At 40.1% G+C, this 26,853-nt stretch overlaps 1 protein-coding gene across 7 annotated transcripts in view; it reads left to right on the top strand.

Annotated features, from left to right (window-relative positions):
* szt2 (SZT2 subunit of KICSTOR complex) overlaps positions 1-26,853 on the top strand; it is a 197,013-nt gene that overhangs the window by 134,778 nt on the left and 35,382 nt on the right. For 4 of the 7 annotated variants that reach the window (XM_084065742.1, XM_084065743.1, XM_084065746.1 and 1 more), the window contains exons 55-64: positions 932-1,029; positions 3,757-3,889; positions 6,003-6,133; positions 10,616-10,666; positions 11,405-11,523; positions 14,348-14,530; positions 21,614-21,890; positions 24,176-24,255; positions 24,796-24,921; positions 26,463-26,668. In XM_084065742.1, the coding sequence (XP_083921868.1) occupies positions 932-1,029; positions 3,757-3,889; positions 6,003-6,133; positions 10,616-10,666; positions 11,405-11,523; positions 14,348-14,530; positions 21,614-21,890; positions 24,176-24,255; positions 24,796-24,921; positions 26,463-26,668 (1,404 nt within the window). The remainder of the gene's footprint in view (positions 1-931; positions 1,030-3,756; positions 3,890-6,002; positions 6,134-10,615; positions 10,667-11,404; positions 11,524-14,347; positions 14,531-21,613; positions 21,891-24,175; positions 24,256-24,795; positions 24,922-26,462; positions 26,669-26,853) is intronic. The other 3 variants (XM_084065741.1, XM_084065745.1, XM_084065744.1) reach the window with 3 other exon arrangements.

Here is a 26,853-nt window from a genome sequence, read left to right as displayed (position 1 = left end):
TTCACTTCTTGGTTAACTTATTACTTAAAAAGGCTGTATCTCGGCTCCTGTGTACTTTTTTTTTTTACTATGTATTTTTTTTTCAAGACATAATGTCAACGAGGTCGCGATGACCTCGTTGACATTTGTGAAACCACACAGTGCAACCATCAGGGGATCGATTATACTGGAGATAAATATTCTGTGACTACTTGAAAAAGGTAAGAAAATCGAAAAATCGCTGGCACAGTACGCAATATTTTTTAAATTTAATTGGCACTGAATGAGTTAAAGGGTTAAAATGTGTTTAGTTTGGTATAATCGTTTGGTTTCTTTCGGTATAATAATTGTTTGGTATGTCCATATTTTATTCTAACTTGTGGCGCGACTAGTGAGACTAATATATTCTTATTATGTGGGAAACTAAAACTATGCGACGCGGGCCAGTTTGGAACGAATACCAGGCTTTCCTCCGCGGTGGAAAGCCTGGTGATGCGAGGTCACATCTCTGATGTATAGATCCAATACTCCAGTGGTTCTAATAGTGTGGTCCGGGGACCCCCAGGGGTCCTTGAGTGGGTTACAGGGGCTCCCCGGTAGTTTAAACCACTTTAACACAATACATTGGCACAAAAATGTGGAAAGAATTTAATATTATGGAACACAATCCTTGTATGAGGGTCCCGGCCACTGAATATTTTCAAATGGGGGTCCACAGCTGACATATTCATTTGGGGGTCCTTGACATGAAACCATTTTAGAACCGATTCACATTTTTTTTAATGAGATAGTTATTTTGTATTTATATTTTTCTAACTATTTATCTAATACCAATTTCTTTCCACGTTGGTGTGTTGTAGACGGGTGTTTAATTTGTTATGTTGGTGTGTAGTGTTCAGGTGTGTATTTTGTTGTGTTCAGGTGTGTATTTTGTTGTGTTGGTGTTTATTAGGAGACAGTTATCTCAGTTGGAGGAGGGAGATGCAGGTACATTGCATCCTGTCTACCAGCTCACCTGCCAGCCTTGGATCACATTCATGGCCAACCTGGGTGAGTTTCACCAACAATTGTTAATTTCCGAAGATATACTATCCCAATGGACCCTTCGCTAAAGCGATTGTCCAATGCCAGCTTAGCAACCTGTTAGCCTGGCATAGGTCTGGCAAGCTTTTGTCACCTGCCATAGCTGTCAATGTTATTTCGCACGCACACACACAATCATCCGTACATCTACTGTATATAAACGTTCAGATTTCAAATATAAATTGCTTACCCTATGGCCACGGATATTAAAATTATGCACGGGACTCTCAAAAGTACCCGTATATTCTGTATTGTTCAATAAAAAACATTTTAATCTGATCGGTGGCCATTTTCTCATAGTTATAATGTATCAGAGTGCAATACACCTACCAACCGATAGGGTCGCTTAGTTGAAAGCATATGGAGAAACTGGCCACCGATCAGATTAAAGTGCTTTTTATTGAACAATACGGATGATACGGGTACTTTTGAGAGCCCGTACATAAATGTAACATCCGTGGCAATATGAACGTTTCTGTAGATGTACGGGCCGTAAATGGAGAAAGTGCAAACACCAGGTTGAAGTTCATCCATGACGGTCGACAGAGACCGTCGTGTATCCATGGCTATTACTCCCTCTAACATTTCCCGTGTTTTTAGTTTATTGAAATAATGTCATGCACATCTTTCCAGTGCATAACCTACTGTAGGCCTTGTTGACTGGATTTTGAAGCTCTTGCTGCTGAAATGATCGATTATTTTTAAGGGGAAAAGCCATCATTTAACATGCAAGTCAATGGGTGAGAAGCAGAGTTTGCCAGGCCTGGGTGTGACTAACTCGCATCACCAGTCACAGAGTGGAGTAGGTGGGGCTTAGCGAAGGGTCCATTGGTGCCAGTAGAGGCGAAATAGTACACAAATCCTACAAATGGTCTCCTAAAGGCAGGTACACACTGTAGGACTTTTACAGTGGTCTGGGAGTCATCTGATCGTTAAGCATTTCACACTACAGGAGTCTATTTCTTGAAATCGGCTGTCATATATCGTTGTAGTTTTCACACTATGCGATTGATCGCCGACAAGGGATCACACACAGTAGGATAGTTCACTAGGATGCGATCCAGACCCGATACATACATTTGTTTTTATTCCAATTAATACCAACGTCCCACGAAAACGTGCAAGGCTCCCGTGATATATGCGCAAGACCGAGACAGGACGCTATTGATTGACATAAAATAATTAATTATCTATTTCTCTGTATGTCTCCATCTCTCTCTCTCTGAAACAAACAACAGGTCAACCAGCTTAAACGGTGCAATGCAACTCAGAAACTGTTGTCATGTCCTCTTATTATAAGTGACTTTGGGCTTGTTTTTCTGTAGATTTGCTTGTAAATATTATTGCGGGTTGTGTGTTTTTGGGCTTATTTCTAAAGTGTAGTTGCTTATTTGGCCTTGTTTCCTAATGTTGCTTAAACCAGTGATTTAAAGTAAACAACACATAATATGTATTTGTCCCCCCCCCCTTCTGCCATAGACCCCCATACAAGATATGTGTGGATTTGGAAAATATTCCACAATTTTCAATTATTTTCAAGATTTGTCTTTGAAAATAGCTGCGATGCATTGTCAGCTATTTTAAAATATGCAATGTATTTGTATATAAAGAACTCATGTGGCCTATAGTTGGGCTTTTTGTTTTTGTTGGGCTTGTTTTCATAGATCTGGTTGCTTATTTCTCTTGCAACACTGTTCAGAGTCTCTCGGTAATATTGCGGGGGAGGGTCTGTTTGTTCAGGTCCAGTGATCCACGGTGGCTGCTGTAATGTGCTCTCATTGGCTGTAACGTGGATCTCCTCGCAGAGTGATCCCATTCCCAACCCCGTTCATACCATATGATACTGTCTGATGTCCAGTCGGCGACAGAGCCAAATATCAAACCTGCTAGATATCTAGAAACACTCAGGAACGCATCACCGAGCGCTATCGCGGGTAGATCCTCTCGCAGAGCCTTTCACACACAGCGAGCAATTATGTCGCCGGTCAAACGCCGCTCTGCGGCAGATTGGGGGGTTTTGTCGACGATCACCCAGTACCCACCCTAAGTGGGGGTGGTTTGTTTCTCCCCCGACCTAAATACCACGCAGATACAGGAAGTAAACCGGAGATGGCATGTCTTTCTATTTCCGTCTTGGGTTTCACTCATGAAACATGACAATAGGCTCTATGCACAGCAGCCATATTGCAAATAAATTGGGCCGCTTCCTTGCGTCCTTCACAGGTGTTACCAAAAGTACAAAATGATTAGGTCAAACCTTGCCTATGTTTAAATCACTTTTGAAAACTCACTTGTACTCCTTGGCTTTCGATGATTCAGAGTGATATTCAGTTGCTGTTTCCACTAGGCAATGTGTCTATATGTTGCACCCTCTGTCTTTGTCCCCCTGTTTATTATGTATTGTTTTGCTCTTAGTATTTTAGTAGCATCGCGACACATTGTGAGCTTGTAGATCTGCTGTTTTCAAAAGGTTTGTATACATTTGAAAACTTGAAATGGGACATTCTGCATAATGAGTACTTTTATTTTTGGTACTTTAAGTACATTTTTATGCCAAAACTTTTTTACTTTTGAATTCCAGACTTTTAGTTGTAACAGAGTATTTCTACAGTGCAGTATTGATACTTTTACTCAAGTAAAACATTTGAGCACTTTTTCCACCACTGATTACTTGTTTTTTGTCTCGGTGAACAGGATGCCCGTCCATTCAGCAGTGCACGGTAGAGATGGCCTCGCATTTCCTTCTGCATTCCATCCTGACAGAGATGGTCAACCTGGTGTCCGGCCTAGCCAGCGACACCACCGTCAAAGTGTTCCAACGGCTCAGGTCAGCATCGACCCAAACTCACTCCATGTACTGACAACAATGGAACCATTATCAGCGCCGTCAGGCAGAAACCATGTATCGCTTTATCAATGGTGGAAAGTAACAAAGTACATTTACTCAAGTACTGTACTTAAGTACAATTTTGAGGTACTTTTACTTTACTGGAGTATTTCCAATTGTTTATACTCTATCGCGACGCGTTGTGAGCTTGTAGATCTGCTATTTTCAAACATTTTAGTACTTTTACTTTTGTTACTTTAAGTACAATTTCATACCAATACTTTTGTACCTTTATTCAAGTACATTTTTAATTCCAGACTTTTCCTTGTAACAGAGTACTTCTACATTGCAGTATTGATACTTTTACTTAAGTAAAACATTTGAGTACTTCTTCCACCACTGCGTTTATTCAAATCGGCCGGACGGTGGCGCTGTAACAACCACTTCAGGTTTTGGCCTACAACTCTTGAACCGTAGGTCTGTCAAAGTATTGTCTCTGAAGAGTAAATTAGGCTTAATTTGTAATAAGCTGCAGTGGTGGAATAAGTACTGTAGTTTTGAACCTGAACTGGAAAACAAACTACAAAATAAGCCTAGGGCTTCTTTCCCCTTTAAATGAACACTCAGGATTGTACGGTCTGTTGCTTTAGAGCGGTGCATAGAAGTTTCCAAGTAAAAATCTCATCCCTTTAGCCCGTGGATGATTTCATAATCCGCCATATGTCGCACTACTCGGCTCCTGGTTGTAAAGCGATGCTATGCTTCTGTAGAAGCCACATGTTTGTATGCATTTTAAGATTAAAGGGATACTAGGGAGTTCAGAGGTAAATAATCACCAGCAGTACTTTTCCCCGACCACCAGGGGGTGACGTAGGAGGGACCTCCATAGAGAGGTTCTTTTGAAGGCATGGTGCCCGAAAACAGGTTGCTTTATTGGGATACAATATGCGGAAATTCCCGCCCTGCTGGTTCTCTGAATTTTTATTTTTAAATAGGCTCTTTCATGATAAATTGACCACATATATGAAGTTAAACAACTACATTCTATCCACACGCTATCTTAAAATTAAATTCTGTGCCTCAAAAACGAAGTTTGAGAGCGTTTTAAAACCGAAAGTAAACGTTCATACGGACACGGACGCGCACGGACGCGCACATGCGTGCGTTAATTTACGTCCCGGTAGTAAACATAGAACACATAGACATTAGGGAAAATACGGATTTCAGAAGGAGGACTGTGTTTCAATGCATATAAACACCCCAGCATCATTATATAGTGGCTGATAGAGGGGAAAAAATGCAAAATATATATATATATATATATTTTAAATTTAGGCTTAATGTTCCCTACAATGCCTTTAACATGTCTAATTCGTAATCTCGCAGAGAAATACTTCACTACCCACAACACTAAAGTGTAAAATCCGGTAAATTTGCGGTCTCTGATTGGTGGAGCTAGCACTACCGTGGAAGTGTTTCCACTATAGATTTGTAGATTCCAGGTTTAACATTTTCTGAAATATGTCTATGGAGAAATGAATGGTTCTATCTGTGGAAACTAAGCCGCTGAAAAACATGGCCATAGACGACGGGTGGGCAATTTTGATGATGGAGAGGGCCACTATATTTCCACACTCACTCCAGAGGGCCACATTGCATAAAACTGTCGGGCAGACAACTCTTATCTCTGTATTTTAACTTTTTTTCGTAAATTAATGCTGTACTTCGGCATTATATGTCACATTATATTTCAAAAAAATAAATAAAATAAAATATATATATATATTTTTTTTTTTTTAACTCTGGATTTTTCGTTCTGGCAGGGAGGGTATTCATTAAAAACTCGGGGTAAAGTCTGGCACTGAGAGAGTTAAGCTACTAATATAGACTGAAGTAATTAAAGCGGGTCATGTTTGCATATTTGGAATTGTAACAGCTGAAATCAATAATATATCATATTCCGATATTAACCTGCGGGCCGCATTAAGTGAAGGTGGGGGGCGCATGTGGCCCCCGGGCCGCCAGTTGCCCATGTATGACATAGACACTGCAATGGTCTATCGTGATGAATGCATTGGATAAGTGATGCTCATGTCGTGTGTCACGTCATTAGCTGTCCCCAGACTGGAGAAGTGTTCCTTCCATTACCGCTGGTCCCGCAACTCAGCCAACCTCCTGCAACCAGCAGGAGCTTCATTCTGATTGGACGCAACTTCCACCAATGGCACTGCAGCACAGAACAAGGTACCCGCTCCAAGCCTTCCTCTCTAAAGCCACTGTTACTCAACATCATGTCCGGGGACCGCCAGAGGGTCCATTTGGTCCCTTTACATTTGTACACCCACTGATTGGTTGTACTCACTCACAAGCTTGTGTTGTCTGCTGTCTATTAAACACTATACACTATCTCAGTACTGTCTATAAGACAGTATGCACTATATCTATACTGACTATAAGACAGTATGAACTATGCATATACTGACTTATGGACACTATATGCACTATGTGCTGTCTATAAGACACTCTGCACTATTCTATACTGACTATTAGTTATGCACTATATATATATATATATATATATATATATATGTATATATATATATATACAGACCCTTTCCAAAAAATTAGAATATCATGGAAAAGTTGATTTATTTCCATTCAAAAAGTTAAACTTTCATAAATTATAGATTCATGGTCCACAATTTAAACTATTTCAAGTATTCATTTGTTTATTTTTACATAATTTGGGCTTCCAGCTAACAAAACCCACAAAAACAGGATTTCAAAAAATTAGAATACAGGATTTCAAAACATAGAATACTGTGAAGAAATCACAATTTACTTGGAGAAAAAAAGAAAAGAAATTAGGATCACATCAAAATCAGAATATGGCACTTTCAAAACGATATGTCAATCTTCAATACTTGGTTGGGAACCCCTTTGCCTTAATCACAGCCTCGATGCGCCGTGGCATTGAGGCAATCAGCCTGTGGCATTGCCTGGGCGTTATGGAAGCCCAGATGTCCTTGATGCTTGCTGTCAGCTCTTCTTTGTTTTTGGGTCTGGTGTCCCTCATTTTCCTCTTGACAATACCCCATAGATTCTCAATAGGGTTTAGGTCTGGAGAGTTGGCTGGCCAGTCAAGCACTGTGATGGCATGGGCATCAAACCAAGTTTTGGTGCTTCTGGCAGTATGGGCAGGGGCCAGGTCCTGCTGGAAGATGAAATCTGCATCTCCATACAGATCCTCAACAGAAAGAATCATGAAGTCCTCTAAAACATTCTGGTAGACTGTTGCGTTGACCTTGGATTTAAGAAAGCAGAGTTTACCAACACCTGCACTGGACATTGCACCCCAAATCATGACTGACTGTGGATATTTCACACTGGACCTCAAGCAGCTTGGGTTCTGTTCCTCACCCGTCTTCCTCCAAACCCTTGGACCTTGATTCCCGAATGAAAGGCATACTTTGCTTTCATCGGAAAACAGGACCTTGGACCACTGGCCAACAGTCCAGTCCTTCTTCTCCTTGGCCCAGTTGAGACGCTTCCTGCGTTGTTTCAGGGTCAGAAGTGGCTTGACCCGAGGAACCCGACTGTTGTAGCCCATCTCCCGGATGCGTCTAAATGTGGTGATCTTGGAAGCTGTCACTCCCGCCTCACTCCACTCTTTATGGATCTCTGCCAGATTATTGAACCTCTTCTGTTTGACAATCCGCTGAAGCCCACGGTCATCTCTTTTGGATGTGCATCTTTTCCTGCCACATTTTGCCCTTCCACTGAACTTTACATTAATGCGCTTGGACACAGCGCTCTGTGAACAGCCAGCCTCCTTTGCGATTAACTTTTGTGGCTTACCCATCTTTTGGAGGGTATCGATGATGGTTTTCTGCCCAGTGGTCAAGTCTGCCTTCTTCCCCATATTGAACCAAACTGAGACAATTGAACCAAACTGAAGCAATTTATTGACACCTGGGGAAGCCTGTACAGGTGCTTTGAGTTTATTAGATGATTAGTGTGTAACATTCAGTTTAAAACATTCATGCCCTGCAAAGTTTGGGCTGATTTCTCACAGTAGGCTATTCAAATTTTTTGAAATCCTGTATTCTAATTTTTTGAAATCCTGTATTCTAATTTTTTGAAATCCTGTATTCTAATTTTTTGAAATCCTGTATTCTAATTTTTTGAAATCCTGTATTCTAATTTTTTGAAATCCTGTATTCTAATTTTTTGAAATCCTGTTTTTGTGGGTTTTGTGAGCTGGAAGCCCAAATTATGTAAAAATAAACAAATGAATTCTTGAAATAGTTTAAATTTTGGGCCATGAATCTATCATTTATGAAAGTTTAACTTTTTGAATGGAAATCTGGAAATAAATCAACTTTTCCATGATATTCTAATTTTTTGGAAAGGGTCTGTATATATATATATATACATATACATATATATATATATATATATATATATATATATATATGTATATGTATATGTATATATGTATATATATATGTATATGTATATGTATATGTATATATGTATATATATATGTACCGTAAATTTCGCACTATAAGGCGCACCTGAATATAAGCCGCAGCAGCTAAATTGAATGATTTGTACATATATAAGCCGCACTGGACTATAAGCCGCGGGTGTGAAATCCATAGATTTAGGAGGTCCCCTAGTGGCCGTTAGCTATAAAAATCCATAGATAAGCCGCACCGTTATATAAGCCGCAGGGTCGAAAAATGGGAAAAAAGTCGCGGCTTATAGTCCGAAATTTACGGTATATATATATATATGTATATGTATATGTATATATATATATATATATATTAAGCCTGCAACGATACATGTATTCGTATTGAACAGTTCAATACCAGGGTCTCGGTTCGGTACGCGCTATGAACCGAATGATATCAATATACTTTTTTCTTTTTTTATCAACGTCAGACGATGCGCTCTCTGCTCAACCTTACTAGTCTCAATGGATCTGTGCTCAACTATGCAGCCTAGAGTTGCCTGCTCCTCCCCCCCCCGCTCCCCCCCAGTAAACAAAAAAAAAAGTCTTGCCGAAAGAGAAGACACGCCGGCGGATTCAGACTATGGGTCCCGGGTGCGCATCCCGGACCACTTGGCAGATTCCCCGGAACTGCCTGGGGAGGTAGTCTCGGATCCGGATCATGCGTACTCGGGTACGGAGCGCTGCAATGTGAATCCATCCGTACCAACAGAAGGAAGTGGACTGCTAATCATATATCATGTATATATTTTTGTAATGACACATTATTTTACCTGGGTTGTACCTTCTCATAGTTGTACTTGAATGTTCACAAGAAATAATAATCCCGCTAGTGTTTGAGTAGTGAGAGCCGTGAAAAAACATAAACAAAAAACACATATGTAGCGAACGCTGCCACTAGGATAAATATACCATGGATTAGTCTGTGACGTCACTGCTAAAATACCAAGGATGTGTCAGTGACATCACTGTCATGATAATTACAGACGACGTTACATTGTAAGGTTTCAAAGACCAGCGCACACACTGCTTTGGTTGTGTATTGTTGTTCTGTTAATATTATAACTCAAGACAACGTCAGGAACACAGTCAAACTTTATTATTCACTCTAAACTCTGACAAGTGACTCTTCTTCTGTGAATGACATTCTCTATCTCCCAAAGCCCCATAGTCGACAGCGCCCCCATGAGGCACATATTTACCTTAATATAAATATATATATATATATATAGATAGATAGATAGATAGATGGATAGATAGATAGATACTGTAGATCTATATAGAGAGAGACTATAAGACCCAATACACTATATATATATATATATATATATATATATATATATATATATAGATAGATATATATATATATATATATATATATATAGATATATATAGATAGATAGATAGATCTATATAGAGAGAGACTATAAGACCCAATACACTATATAGTATATACTGACTATAAAACACTATGCATTATATGTGATATAATTTTCTGCCTGACAGCTAAACATCTCACATGAAACAATGGCATTACTTTTGACTCCCTCAAAAGCCAGATTACAACACTCAAACAAGCAAGGAGGGGAGGCGAGGGTAGAGGAATCACTAGGGTTGGCTTTAAGGAAAGGGAACTCTCCTCACTCAGTCAGCGCCATTTTGAAGTGACAGCGTTTACTTATGACGTGTCACACAACTTTATCACTGGATCACTGGTTCTAAAACTTCCTCAAAGGAGACACGAAGGATACATGATGTATCCTCACTGATCCTCACTCCAAGTGGCCTGGGGAGCCTCCTCTCTCCGAGGAAAGCAATAATGAGCGTTTGGGACGCAAACCATTTCTGGCTGACACTGGAGGAGGCAGACATCTGAGTGTTGGAATTTAGCTCCTGAAAGCGAGCAGGCGTTAATCAATACTTCTACTAATGCTTTGCACCTGCACTTTGATTCTTGCATTCTATGTTTGTTCAACACACCCTTTCATGCATAACCTCAACGTTGCCTTTTGCCAGACTCTCTCTTAGCTGTGTGTGTCGCTGTGTGTGTGTGTGTGTGTGTGTGTGTGTGTGTGTGTGTGTGTGTGTGTGTGTGTGTGTGTGTGTGTGTGTGTGTGTGTGTGTGTGTGTGTGTGTGTGTGTGTGTGTGTGTGTGTGTGTGTGTGTGTGTGTGTGTGTCCTTGCCTTGCTGTCTGTTTGCCCTACAGCTGACTGTTCAGATGAGGAGAACAGCCCAGGGCTGATGAGTAGGTTCACACGTAAGTCTGTTCTCCAGGCCAGCACATGTTGTCTGCAGAGTTTTTTTTTTAGTAATACCAGACCAGTCATTAACTAAAACAATTTCAACAAATTGCTTCCACTTACCCTCACATAGAACAGTGATTCTTAACCTTTATGTATGTATGTATGTATTTATTATTTGATTTATTTCCATTTCAAGGACCCCATTAGACCACAGGCCATGGATACACTTTGTTTTATCTCTGGAACCTCAATCTAAAGTGTGAAATCATCATTGTTTATTTAAATCAGAGAGTGACCAAATGGAACCCATTTGTTGGTTTCATTTGTTAAAGGAGCACTTCACCCTTTTCCAACAATATCTTCATATAATTGGTCTTAACTAATGCTCATTATTAATGCACACCATTTCTGTCTACTCACTCTGTCTCATTGGTGGACTGTGGCCAGTTCACAAACATGCCTACCAATGACCTTGTTCCCCTATTTAAAACAAAAATCTATGTTGAAATGACCAAACCTGCCTACCGATGATGTCACTGGTAGGCAGTTTTTTTTTACTGTCCACAGTCCTCCTCTGAGAGACAGAGTAGAGTAGACAGAAATGGTGCCATCTTATAATGAGCACCAGTGAGGACCAATTATATGAAGATAAGGTTGAAAATGGGTGGCCCTGTAGTGTATGCTACAGTAATCCTTACAGTTAGGAGTATTTGTCCATTGATAAATCATATTGTCATTGTGTTGTGCGACAGCTCATAAGGGCTTCCAGCGCTTCGAGGCTCTGGAGCAGACTGAATGGCTGACCCCAGGTCAATGCAGAGGAGTGGCGCCACGCCAGAGGTTCCTCCTGGTCAACATACTGGACAAAAAGGTCAGAAACACTGCTGTAAAGGTCAGACACACTGCTGTAAAGGACAGACACACTGCTGTAAAGGACAGACACACTGCTGTCAAGGACAGACACACTGCTGTAAAGGTCAGACACACTGCTGTAAAGGTCAGAAACACTGATGTAAAGGTCAGAAACACTGATGTAAAGGTCAGAAACACTGCTGTAAAGGTCAGACACACTGCTGTAAAGGACAGACACACTGCTGTAAAGGTCAGACACACTGCTGTAAAGGACAGACACACTGCTGTAAAGGTCAGAAACACTGCTGTAAAGGACAGACACACTGCTGTAAAGGACAGACACACTGCTGTAAAGGTCAGACACACTGCTGTAAAGGTCAGACACACTGCTGTAAAGGTCAGAAACACTGCTGTAAAGGTCAGAAACACTGCTGTAAAGGTCAGACACACTGCTGTAAAGGTCAGACACACTGCTGTAAAGGTCAGACACACTGCTGTAAAGGTCAGACACACTGCTGTAAAGGTCAGACACACTGCTGTAAAGGTCAGACACACTGCTGGAAAGGTCAGACACACAGCTGGAAAGTACTGCAAGTACAGTACTTGAGTAAATGTACTTATACCACTGCTGGAAAGCAAGGGTTCTAAAAAAAGACCGCCCATAACTCTCAGAGTGTACAAATGGAACCAGATTCCATTTGTATACTCAGTTACACACCTGTAAGGGTCCATTTGGAACACAATTGGACAAAATGTCAGCCAATCAGGAGAGAGTACTCATCGATCAGCTTAATTCTATAGCTTCATAGTGTTCCAGTTCCAATTGAGTCTGCTCATGTCTTTGTGTCATTACATCCAATTACACTTGTTTCATCTGTATCCTGTCTGAGTTCTCTATCCTGATTGGATAAAATTGGTATCCCTATGAAGTTTAATAAAGAGCCGGAGAGACATGCGGACTCCTGTTACTGAACAAACACTATAGTGAAAAGTGCTATCAGAATATGGAGCTATTTAACAATTATTTTAATCAAATAAAATCACTAACCCTACCTTTAAAGTATGCTATGTTGATCCCAAGGCAGAACACAATCGATAGATTTATTATTATAATAAACAGGCTCTGAAAATGCACACGTCCCACCAATCTGCCCATTTAATGGTTGCCGTGTTAAATGATCAGATGGATGGATCTTCAAGTGGGCCCCGAGAAGGTTGGGAATCGCTGGCATAGAGCATTGGTTCTCCAAGTGAAGTCCGGGGACCTCCAGTTTTTTTGTAATGTATTTTATGTTTTAACTCAAATCTTTGCATCTGAAATATTGTTCAGATGGGGGTCCACAGCCAAATACATTTTGGGGGGCCCTCGACATGAAAAAGTTTGAGAACCACTGGCATAGAAAGCACTGCCTATAAACTACAGTGTGTAGCCTGCTCAGTAGATTGTGATCAGGAGTCTATGTGGTACAGTGTGTGCCAAGACTCATTCCTCATGTCCCATGGTGTGGCTTAAATCATCCCCAAAACATGTCCTTGTTCAATAAGTATTGTTATCCTCCCCAAAAATGTACCAAAAAATCTTTACTTTACCTTTAAATGTGCTGTATCTTTGATGTTATTTTGTATTTCATATCCTATAAATTATTCATACGGGGATCAAAGCCCGGATTGTAAAATCTGACATCAATTTGCTTGATGTGAAGAGTTCACGCTGCAGTTTAAAGAACAGCCACTAGAGGGCACGAGAGGACTTTACAAAACATTGTGGAGTATCCTCACCTGCCAAAAGGTCAGGATTACACATGTTTATTATAATTTTGTATAGTCTTACTGAAAAGCTTTATATCAAATCCAATCTTGACCTTAAAAGTCAAATAGAGTACTTGGATTAGGATAATTGTGACACACCTGATTATTAGGGATGTCAAAATAACTGAGTTAACCAAGTTAATTAATTTATGGAATTAATTGGATACAAAAAAAAGTAACAAAATAAACAGGCAGAATGTCCCGCCCCATACATCCCATAATTCCACCCACTCTGGACTAGTCATCGGTTTGTTATGTCTGGATGTAAACAATGAAACAAGATGGAAAGAGAACCTGTGCGTAGCCTAAGCCTGTGATTAATCTGATGACAATGTTAAATTGCTTGACAGCCCTACCCCTGATATTTTATTTGTATTTTTCTTCTTCAAAAATAACAGATCTACAAGCTCACATGATTGTAGATCTACAAAAAAAGTCTGTTTGTGTTTCTTATAAACATTTAACCAATGGATACTATTAATAGAAGCTTGTGACTACATAATAACAAATAATGACCCCCCCCCCCCCAATTTGGGCATTTGGGCACAAGGTTTCCACAGTGGTGTAAAAAGTACTTCAAAATTTACTTGAGTAAAAAGTACAGTACAAACGTATTGCCATCAAAATATATTGCAGAATGCATAATGCATGCATCTCACAAGTTTTCAAATTAATAAAATGTAAGAAAAAAATCATTTGAAAATAGCAGATTTAAGCAAGTTCACAATGCGTTGATCGCGTCGCGTTGTGAGCTTGTAGATCTGCTATTTTCAAATAGCCTAGATATAAAATAGGGCTAAAGTGGTTAATGCATGTTTTATAATGTAATAATTTACATCTGCAAAGTAACTAGTAAAAGTTTTTAAACAATTGTAGTGGAGTAAAAGTAAAATATTTGCCTCTGAGATGTAGTGGAGTAGAAGTAAAAGTATTGGAAATTGGAAATACTCAAGTAAAGTGCAAATACCTCAGAATTGTACTTAAGTACAGTACTTGAGTACATGTACTTAGTTCCTTTCCACCACTGCCCATAGGTGACCCTGTACAGCTACAACTGGTCGGTGGACCTGGGCGCGGCGTTGAACAGGGAGCTGCTCAGACTGGTGCAGTGGCAGAACGCCCGGGCTCATGTGGTGCACTGCCTTCTCAGCCAGAAGATGGGCCTGTTTCACCACTGCTGCTTCTCCGACTCGCCCAGCCACGAAGACTCCAAGCAGGTATGAACGCACGCGCGCACACACACACACACACACACACACACACACACACACACACACACACACACACACACACACACACACACACACACACACACACACACACACACACACAGTGGTGGAAAAAGTACTCAAATGTTTTACTTAAGTAAAAGTATCAATACTGCATTGTATAAGTTTGATACCAATACTTTTGTACTTTTACTCAAGTCAATTTTGAATGCAGGGATTTTACTTGTAATAGAGTATTTTTACATTGCAATATTGATACTTTTACTTAAGTAAAAAATATGAATACTTTTTCCACCACTGAGCTTGAGGTAGTGGTTGAGGTGGGTTGAGCCTTTATGGAGGAACATGTGTAAGTTTTCCACTTGAGAGAGAGAGAGCATTCAAACAGCTGTCACACGTCCACACACTTGTCACTGTCACTCAGCACACTGTCTCTCACGCAAGCCCTGTCTCTAACACAATCTCCCAACACCATACACACACCCGCTACATGTTCTGAATTCAGTTCAGAAAGAAACCAACATATGTTTTGGAATGTCCATTTCTGCTAAGTTAGCGTTCCATCCACTCCCTCGTTTTTTATTTTTTTTATTTACCCACCCATTTCTAGGATGGCGTTGTGAGCTTGTAGATCTGCCGTTTCCACTATTTCTATTTATTTATTTGAAGGAATAAAGTCATTAAATATGTCAGTCATGTCTTTGTATATTTAAGGTATTTGTCATATCTGCCCTGTGCAACTTTTGTTTAGGAAGCCTAAAAGCCAAACAGAAATGTGGTCATCATTTATGTGTTCCATTGTCCAATGGCAAACAAAAAAATCACACCCTGTGTGAAGGTAGCGGCGCCTTTGATACATTTTGTCATCGATATGTGTTTATAATGTGTTTATAGCCATGTGTCACGTGAAGCTTGACCAATCACTTTGTTGACGGGTCTGACCAATCAGAACGTTGACGGGTCTGACCAATCAGAACGTTGACGGGTCTGACCAATCAGAACGTTGACGGTGAACACGGACAAAGTCAGGTATAGAGCAGGATCCGCTCTATACCTAAAGGTATAGAGCGGCTATCGCCGCTAAAAATGTATGTATGACAATGAATTGTCAAGCGTGACATCTCTACTCATTTCCAGAGCTTCCCGAGTTACAGATGGGTGGGAGGAAGCATTTGGAAACTGTGGGAGCCAATGGGACTGTCTTGAGCAGTGTTAAATGTTGTGTTAATTATGACAGCACAGTTTTAATTAGTTTTAGTCTTTTGAGTAGAATTCCATTTAGTTGTGGTCATATTTTATTCATCTGAAATGTTTTACTTTTAATCTAGTTTTAGTTGAATAATAATATTTTAGTTTACTAAAACTACAGCTGATTTAGTCGACAAAATGTTACTGTATATTGGCGGGCCGTGATGGCGTCGTAATGCCTGATGTAGTGACTGAACATAAAATGATCTACATATATACACATAGCTTAAAGGGTTAGTTCAGATTTCTTGAGTATTTTCTGTAGGAAATACTTACCATTAATGTAGTGGTTGCAAAGGTATTAATTGATTGCCCGAGTCCCGTGGTCAGAGTTATGGTCCATTTCTGATAAATATGAAGTAGTTCCGGTGGGGCGGCCATAGCTGAGTGGTTAGTGAGTCCGCCTAAGGAGCCAGAGGCCCTGGTTGCCGCAGGTTCGATTCCCGGCCAGGCCAGCATATGTGTCGATGAAATGAAATTTGTCCCTGAGCAAGACTCTTAACCCCAAATTGCTCACAGGTTCTCATTGGAAACAAGACCGCAAGGACTTTCATGAACGACCTGTTAAAAGGAATTATCCTTTTTATCCTAGATTTGGTGGGGGCCGCTCATTAAAAATAAAAAAATAAAAAAAACTAACGTCATTTGTATTGTTGACCTATTTCTACCATATAGAGCAGGTTTCGTTCAATTTCGACCCCTCTGTCACATGGTACTAATGTTTGTGTCCAGAATCACTGCGCTGCGGCAGCCTACTCACGCACAAAATATATGACACAAAAAATAGTACCATGTGACAGAGGGGTCGAAATTGAACGAAACCTGCTCTATATGGTAGAAATAGGTCAACAATACAAATGACGCTAGTTTTTTAAATGTATTTATTTTTAATGAGCGGCCCCCACCAAATCTACTAATCTACCGGAACTACATTCATATTTATCAGAAACGGACCATAACTCTGACCACGGGACTCGGGCAATCAATTAATACCTTTGCAACCACTACATTAATGGTAAGTATGTCCTACTGAAAATACTCAAAAAATCTGAACTAACCCTTTAAGACCAGAAGTATGTACATGAGCTTAGTCAGTTATACCACTCCTTACTGGTAAAAGTATTATTACGGTATCGCGTTACTAGTAAGGCGGTAACGCATTACTAGTAACGCATTACCACCCAACACTGGTCATCAGCCATCCTCTTAAACCAGTGGTGGAAAAAGTACTCAAATGTTTTACTTAAGTAAAAGTACCAATACTGCAATATGGAAATACTCTGTTACTTGAACTGGTGTTAGGACCCAAGTGCAGGAACTCAAACTCAGAACTCAAACAAAGGCAGGAGATGAAGATCACATAAACTTGACTTTACTTGGTGAATGACATAGGATAACAGCACTGTACATACATAGAACATAAAACCTAACACTAACTTAAGATCCAGCACTGAACAAATACAAAGACAGAGTTTAAATAGTCACTGGAGCTCATCACCCTTTGCCTCAGGTAGAAGGGAGAGTAGGAGATTGGCTGAGGGGAAATAGGATCAGGGCAAGGAAGGGGCAGAGGCACACTCAGTGGCTAAACACATGATGGACACAACAGGGGACGTGATCGTGACAGTACCTCGCCATGCGACGCATGCCATGCGACACGTTGTGAGCTTATGTACAGTATAAATGTATAAAGTGGTTAATGTATGTTTTATAATAATATAATAATTTATATCTGAAAAGTAACTAGTAACTAAAGTTTTCATATAATTGTAGTGGATGAAAGTACAATATTTGCCTCTGAGATGTAGTGGAGTAGAAGTAAAAGTATTGGTACTCAAGTAAAGTACAAATGCCTCAAAAAATACAATACAATGAAGTAAATGTACTTAGTTACTTTACACCGCTGCTTACAACCAAGTCAGTCTCATTATAAAAATAGAAAAATAAGTAATAAATGAGGTTATCTTATCCGATGGCCCGGGTCTTAATGGCCGAGCCAGTAATGCGTGAGGACAGAAGGCAGGGGCAGAGCAGCGGAACGTCATTTGACCCCTCGCAGACATTCTGCTCATCTGTTCAGTCCTGAGGAAGACCCCTCGCATGGTCCCCCCCTCCTCCTCCTCCCTGAGGGGGACCCCTCGCCTGGCCGGTTGGTCCCACCAGAGCCCTGCTACCCCCCACACTGCCCTGCAGGCATGAAGCACTGAAGCATCCGTTATAGTCGCTATTCATTATTATGAGAGAGTTTCACTTTTTCATCCACAATGTCTTGAATTTCAGCAAGTAGTTTTTTATGTTTTGTAATAATATTCCAAATCTAAAAAAGTAACTAAGTTTTACAATAATAGGTTATATAGACGCCTTAACAGACGACGTCACACTGATACGAAACAGTATGCGCGCGCAGGTCGGCAGCAAAAAAAAACACCGCTCATAAGATGCAATGTAAAAGTGGTCACAGTCTCACGTGTAAAAATGCATCCCATCAAACTTTCAGATGCTGTTTTTCTCCCAGTGTGGAGGAAGAATGCTTAGGATTTTTACTGTGATCTCTCGCTCTTGAAATATATAATCCTTGGTTTCTGTTGTGTGTAAACAATAATAACAATTCAAAGCAGTTGTCCTCAAAACTCCACCTCCAGTGGCTGTCATAAGAACAGAGGGAGCGCTCTATGATCATGGCACCAGACCCTGCTTGGCTCGCGCAGCTGCAGCCCGTCAAGACTAATTCATGCTCCATCCCGCGAAGGTGTCGCGCGCAGAGAACGGCCGAGAATAGCAGATCTCCAAGCTCACAGCGGTCGCATCCGTGACGCGGTTGTGAGCTTGTATGTCAGCTGTTCTCGGTGCGCAATACCGTTGCGCAATGAAGTATATTGTGTCGCCAGGGCGCACCTCACTAGCCTACACACAGAGGAGGTTGAATGAACTGAAACAAGCTCACCCCAAAACAGCAGGTTTGGGGATCTGTTGGGAATTGTGCGTCCAGTCTCAATGTTTGTAAACAAATAATTGGTCTATGCGCACAGCAGCCATTTCGAAAAAAAACTGGGCCTCTCCCTTACTTCCTTCACAGGTGTTGCCAATGATACTAATGAAGGGCTCTGTTACGTTTAGTGTCGCACAGTGGTTCTCAAACTGTTTTTTATTTCAAGGACCCCCATAACTCTGAGAGTGTACACACACATTACACACCCGTAAGGGGCCATTTGGAACCACTATTTATGAATTATTTGTACTTGACAATTTACTTGACAATTAATTGTCAAGTAAAATAATAATTTTCAAGTACTTGAGTAAATGTACTTAGTTTACGTTCCAGCCGACAGCAGAGTGTCAGCTGTGTCTGTTGCGATGCCATCGTAAGATGAAGTGTAAATGATTGGTCCCTAAAGGCATCTATGTGCCCTTCACCCGACCCAAGAGAGCCCCCGCTATATTGCCCCCTCTTCCCTCATATCCCCTCAGTCCTCCCTGGCAGCCTGTTTTAAGCTGCTTTGTTGAACAAACATGTCCAAAAGTTCTCCACAATGACTGCTGCAGCGTCCATAATGGCCATGAGGCCTTTGTGGTGCTAGTCGTGCTTGTCGTGCTTGTCAAATACAGAAAAGTCATGATTATTGTGTAATTATTTCAATTAAACAAAAGTTATTTGAAATGTTGTACTTTACCCATAGAGCATCCCTACATACTTCCTTGTTTTTAAATACAAAGGAATACAGAAGATGGAAATCTTTTAAGGCAGGGGTCTTCAGCGTTTTTCAGGCCAAGGACCCCTTTAGCTATGAGAGAGATGAAGCAGGGACCCCCCACTACGTATCACATTTTGTTGCATATTAAACTGTTTTCATAGATTTCATAGATAGCTTCCTAGACTGTGTTAATGCATATTTTCAGGTATTTAACCACTTAAACCCTCAATACTTAGTCAAGTTGACCTTTGGCTCTGTGCTTTCGTCTGTACAAGCTCACGACGCATCACAGCGCAATGCATTGCCAGATTGTAGAACTGCTATTTTCGGCCAAAAAGATATGAATTATTTTGATAATGTTTTAACATAAATCTTCTCTTCTGGGGGTCCCTGGCAAAACCTGTGCAGATGGGGGGCCCGTGGCCAAATGCATATCAATGTGCGGGTCAAAGTTTGAGAACCTGCTGCGTATATCAGTGGTGGAAAAAGTACTCAAATGTTTTACTTAAGTAAAAGTATCAATACTGCAATGTAAATGTACTCTGTACAAGTAAAAGTCTGGAATTCCAAATTTACTTGAGTGAAAGTACAAAAGTATTGGTATCTAAATGTACTTAAAGTACTAAAATATTTGAAAATACTGTAGCAGATCAACAAGCTCACAACGCGTCGCGATGCGACACGTTGTGAGCTTATAGATCGTCTATTTTCAAATAGCCTAGGTTATAGGCTAAAGTGGTTAATGTATGTTTTATAATGTAATAATGTATATCTGCAAAGTAACTAGTAACTAAAGTTCTCAAATATTGTAGTGGAGTAAAAGTACAATATTGGCCTCTGAGTTGTAGTGGAGTAGAAGTAAAAGTATTGGAAATTGGATATACTCCAGTAAAGTAAAAGTACCTCAGAATTTCACTCAAGTACAGTACTTGAGTAAATGTACTTAGTTACTTTACACCACTGGCGTATATACGTAAATCAAATATCTTGGTTAGTTTTTTCTCTCTGTTCCAAGCCTCTCTTTCTGCACATAAACTAATTGAACTCACTTCTTTACAGCTGTATTGATCGATTGATTGAATACTGTATCAGTCAGAAATGTAAACAGCACCTGGTACAGACAGACATTAAGGCTAAAAGGATAAGTCCTGGGGACTTGTTTCCATTGTGGTATTCAATTCATCAACATAGCATAAAAATGTACACAATAATGCATGTCTTAAACAAATGCAAAACACTATTATGTACAAAGGAGAAAATGGCGGCAGTGAATGACACCTCCTTTCTACTGGAATTTGCATGTACCTCCCCTTGTGGTCTCCTGATAAAAGTTTTTTTTTTTTCAGGCCAATTTTGAAACCAGTGTTTAACATCTTTTAATAGATTGTGTCAGGGAATTCCACATCCTATATAAATATTGCCTAGTTTTGTAAACCAGCGATGTGACAATAAAGTCGATTCCGACCATAGAACTGCATGAAAGGTGCAGGTCTGTGGACAACAGCCCATATGAAATATAATGTACGTATAAAAATAGCATAATATCATTTGATTATTTAGAGTATGTGGGGGACTAGGTTATGAGTTTTACAGGGGCCAGTTTGGAATTGCAGCCTCCTGAAGGTATTTTTTTAGGGCAGTTTTGAAAGTGAGTAGGGTTTTATACTCCTTCACCACTTTTGGTAGGGCATTCCGCATTTTTGTTGCATAGCAGGAGAACGAGTTCAACCCCTTGTTTGTGCCAAGCTGACCAGTACAACCACAGTCTTAAACTGTAGTACACTGAGCAGCTCCACTGGAGCAGTTGGGGTTTCAGTGCCTTGCTCAAGGGCATTTTGGCGGTGTTGGGGGAGGGGTGAGTGGTGGCCATTCACTTCCCCACGCAGACTTTTCCTGCCGGTCCGGGGAATCGAACCGGCAACCTTGCGGCAACAAGTGCTCTCCTCTAACCTTCAGGCCACCACTGACTGCTCCAAAGCTGTGGGCTTTTAGAGGTTATATTTACGGTTTTAAAAAAATAGCTAATCTATGGCTATTTTCAGTTATTTCCAATGGCATCCTAAAATTGAGTTGTCTAGTGTAGTAATACAAACCTGTGTGTGTGTGTGTGTGTGTGTGTGTGTTTTCTCAGCAGGACCCTAACCCGTTTTTCAGCCCCTCCATAGAGCCGGACGCGCTGCTGCGCAGTCCGGTTCCTCCCGTCCCCAACAAAGAGCAGGGCCGGCTGGGTGGTCCGGGCCGCAGCCTGGCCCCCCTGCACTTCCCGTCGGAGCTGCTGCCCTTCGACGAGGCCCTCAGGGACGTGGTGGGGGCCCTGCGGCCCCCTAGCGGGGCCCAGGACGCAGCCCAGGATGCCGTGGCCTGGCACGGAGCCCAGCTCCTGGAGGTCAAAGCGGCCGAGAGGAGAGGTCAGATGCAGTGTTAATGATTATAGTATAAATCGGCCATTACAACACTCTCACGGTCCGCCAAAATACATTTTAGTCGACTGAATCAACTGTAGATTTAGTTGACTAAAACATTTCAGATGACTAAAATATGACTAAAACTAAATTGAATTTTATTCAAAAGACTATGACTGAAACTAAATAAAAATTAACACTGATCTGCTGACACTGTACACGACATTCCATTAATTTCATTCATTGCATTTGTTGTATTATTATTAAAGGTGGTGTAAGTGATTTCAGCTCTTTAATAAAATGCATTTCAGTTGGGTCACACATCATCCAATCAGGAGAGGAGACCAATTTATTAGCTTTAGTTTTATAGTGTTCCATTCCCCCCCCCCAAAAAAATTGTCACTTCCATTTTCAATTGTATATCATTTATCTTGTATGAGTTCCTCTGTCCTGATTGGATGAAATTGGTATCCTGACATAAACCCATTTTTTGCTGTATAGTAATGAACTGGAGAGACATGGAGACCCCTGTTACTGAACAAACACTATAGCAATGATTACTATCACAACATAGAGCTATTTTAAGAGTGCCAGATGTTAAAAAAAAAAAAGATGTAATGTCATTTGCTGTTTTTAACCATTTTTGGTTTTAAAAACATTCGGTAAATCCGTTCCATAGTTGCAGCCAGTTGAAAATAGTCCAAAATACATAGTAAAAAAAAAAGTACACAAGAGCCGAGATACAGGCTTTTGAAGTCATAAGTTAACCAGGAAGTGGATAGGAGTCTAAATCTTCGAAAAATGATATTTCCTGGTGCTGTGAAGGAAAAAAAAAAAAAAAAAAAAACTTTTTTTTTTTTAAACGGTTATAACCTTTTTTTTTTTATAACCGTTTTTGGCACTCCTCGTTTGGATTATGAAAAACGGCTATAACCGTTTTTGGCACTCAATGTGTTAACACTGTTGCTGAACAATCACTCTATAGCAATTTTTACTATCACAATATAGAGCTATTTAACAATGTTACTGAACAAACACTATAGCAATGATTACTATCACAATATAGAGCTATTTAACACTGTTACTGAACAAACACTCTTTAGCAATGATTACTATCACAATGTAGAGCTATTTAACACTGTTACTGAACAAACACTATAGTAATGATTACTATCACAATATAGAGCTATTTAACACTGTTACTGAACAAACACTATAGCAATGATTACTATCATTATATAGAGCTATTTAACACTGTTACTGAACATACACTCTATAGTCTATAGCTTTGATTACTATCACAATGTAGAGCTATTTAACACTGTTACTGAACAAACACTCTATAGCAATGATTACTATCACAATGTAGAGCTATTTAACACTGTTACTTAAAGTTGTTCTGTGCAAATTTCCAAAAACGACTTTTAGCAGCCTCTGCTGGTCATTACCGTCACTGCAGGCCGTTCGTTTATCCTCTGTTACCCAGAATTCCATTCGTTTTCACCGGAAGACGGAAGTGTTTCAAAAAGCGTTCTTTTAATTGTTTTTATACGATCTGTGGATCGTTTCTCTTAGCCAGTGGAGCTTTAGTTACCGTGAGCTGTGTTTTCTTTTTCTGTTTTTTTTCGTTCTTCAAATCATACAATCTCTTAAAATCAGCGTGAGTTTCCTTTTGTTATTAGCGCGGTAGTTCCTGGCCAAACAGGAAACCGGCGCGGTAGTTCCTGGCCAAACAGGAAACCGGTGGATTTCCGCTTCCTTTTTCTGGCCAGCTGACGTAATTTCCGAGGGAAAGTCATGCTCGACAGCGTTCAATAGAAAATATATAAATAAAAGGCTTTCGGAGGTGAAATTCATGGAGTGGGTGTTGTGAAACATTTGCCACTTACAAAAGATATACAATTTAACTTTAGTTTTACCGAAAACGTTACCTAGTATTACTTTAACAAACCCTCTATAGTAATGATTACTATCACAATATAGAGCAATTTAACACTGTTACTGAACAAACACTATAGCAATGAATAATATCACAATATAGAGCTATTTAACACTGTTACTGAACAAACACTATAGCAATGAATACTATCACAATGTAAAGCTATTTAACACTTAAAAAAAGTTTTTTGTGAAACCTTTTCTAGGATGTTGATGTGTGTGTGTGTGTGTGTGTGTGTGTGTGTGTGTGTGTGTGTGTGTGTGTGTGTGTGTGTGTGTGTGTGTGTGTGTGTGTGTGTGTGTGTGTGTGTGTGTGTGTGTGTGTGTGTTTGCGCGTGTGCGTGCGTGTGCAGAAATGGAGAAGCAGATGAAGATTGAGAACCTGTTTGTCACGTGGCAGCAGAGGTCAGCTCAGTCCAACATGCCCATCTCAGTAAGTATCATCCAAACCTTTATTCATTCTCGAAAGGACATTGAGGTTGCCCTTGTTTGCAGTGTCGTCACTATACAGCATACTTACAACACAAGTTAAAAACAGTTGGCAGACATTCCTACCCACAGCGGGTCTGCTGTCAAAGTTTCAAATTGGCCGTATGTTATAGGAGAACAGATGTTTAGTTTAAGCTGTAGGCAGTGGTGGAAAAAGTACTCAATGTTTTTACTTAAGTAAAAGTATCAATACTGAAATATAGAAATACTCTGTTACAAGTAAAAGTCCGGAATTCAAAATGCACTGGAGTATACTTTTACTTAAGTAAAACAATTGAGTACTTTTTCCACCACTGCTTTCATTGTCTATATTAAATATTAACTGTGTAGTTCGGACCACAATGGAAACAAGTCCCCAGTACCTTTTTCATGTTTTCCTTTTAGCGCAAATGTCTGACTGTACCTTGTGCTGTTTACGCTTCTGTCTAATAAAGTATCCAATCAATCAGTCAAGTGTTAACCTGTAGATGGCGCTGTTCCTCAGGTGACAGACTTGGAAACATTGAAGCATTCGTCCAGGTTGGTTCATTACTGTGCCACGCCGCTGCTGTTTGACCCCGTCTTCCGCAAGCAGATCCAAGAGGAGCAGGTCGCCCAGCCTCCTGTGAAGGTAAACCCTGGTCTTCGCCTCCTAGCGTCCCAATAGGCCGCTGTTTCCCAAACAGTGGGTCGCGGACCAATTTCTATGGGTCGCGAATAAATACCACTTTATTTGTTTTGTTTCCTGCATTTTGTTTTAATTATTATTATTTCAAAAGGTTTTTTATAAAAAATCACAAAAGAACCAAAAAATGTATTCCATAAAAAAAAAATGTTTTTAAGAAGCAGTGAAAATAGCAGATCTACAAGCTCACAACACGTCGCAACGCAACGTGTTGTGAGCTTGTAGATCTGCTATTCACTAGTTTGGGTCCCGGGGAGACATAACATTTCTCTTTTGGGTCTTGAGCTAAAAAGTTTGGGAACCACACTATTGAATAGGCTCTGTGCACAGCATAGACAAGAAATTGTCTTCACAGGTCGTACCATTCATGCTAATTAAGGCTCTGTTCCATTTAGTGTAGCACGGTAGTTCTCAAACATTTTAATTTCAAGGACCCCCTTAACTCTGAGCGTGTACAAATGGAACCGAATGGACCGGTAAGGGTGGGTCACCAATGTCATCAGGAGATCCCATTAGAAGTGTTCCAATTCTAATTGTGTCTGCTCATTTTGTTGTTTCATCACTTAAAATGTAACTGTATCATTGCTATAGCACTCTATAGCAATGATTACTATCAGAATATAGAGCTGTTTTTTTAATTGTTTTTTTTTACAGATTAATTAATTAATTAATACCTGACAATGAATGTGTTAGGTACACTATTGGGGTACTTTTACTTTACTGGAGTATTTACAATTTTCAATACGTACTTTTACTCCACTACATCTCTGAGGTGAATGTTGTACTTTTACCCCACTACAATTAATTGAAAATGAGTTATTAGTTACTTTGTAGAGTTTGATTATTATTACAAAACATACATTAATCACTCCAACCCTATATTGTACTTTGGCTATTTAAAAATATCAAATCTACAAGCTCACTGATGAAAGCTCACACTGTTAGCTTGTAGATTTGCTATTTTCAAATGATTTGTATACATTTTAAAAAATGTGTACAAATCTTTGAATATATATTTTCTAAAGCTAACGTTTTAACTCAAATCTTTGCTTCTGGGGATTCTACAAATGTCTTCTAAATCCTTTGTTTAAAAAAAACAACTTATGTTGCTGTAATATCAGTGGCTTTTTTCATGTCAAGGACCCCCAAAATTATATGTATTTGGCCGCAGACCCCCATCTCAAAATATGTTGTTCCAGGGACCCCCCAGAAGCAAAGATTTGAGTTAAAGATGTTCGCTTAAAAAATATATATATATATATTCAAAGATTTGCACAAATGTTCATAGCTCGGCACTCTGTGTCGCAGTATGAGCTTGTATATCTGCTAAGGAATCAAAATGACTCACGGATGCGTTAAAGGGGCTTTTATCTTATTTCCACACAACTGCTCTACGTAAGGTGTATTAGAGACATAGTTCAATGTTGAAAATAAGTGGTATTCCCCTTTAAGTGAAACATGCGAGTATACCTCTTCCATCACTGCAGAAGCGCCACCGCTCCAGTGACAGCATGGCGTCGGGCAGCAGGGATCGGAGCTACAGCACTGACTCTGCAGACACGTTCCCCGGCCGTCTGAAGGAGGAGGCCTGGCTACTTGATCTGTCCAACACCTTCCTACAGCAGTATGTCCAGTACCTGCAGAGCATGGGCTTCATCCTGGTACAGGTCCGCCCCATGTCCCCCACACGCAAGTATGTTTACATTAGAGCAACTAACTACATGTTCTCATGTACTGTACTTAAGTACAATTATGAGGCACTTTTACTTTACTGGAGTATTTCCAATTTTCAATACTTTTACTTCTACTCCACTACATCTCAGGGCAAATATTGTACTTTTACTCCACTACAATTATTTGAATACTTGAGTTACTAGT

The sequence above is a fragment of the Gymnoscopelus microlampas genome (assembly GCF_963454915.1).
Source record: "Gymnoscopelus microlampas genome assembly, chromosome: 9".
Taxonomy (NCBI): Eukaryota; Metazoa; Chordata; class Actinopteri; order Myctophiformes; family Myctophidae; genus Gymnoscopelus; species Gymnoscopelus microlampas.
Note: the sequence above shows the minus strand (reverse complement) of the source record. Positions and strands in the feature narration are given on the sequence as shown.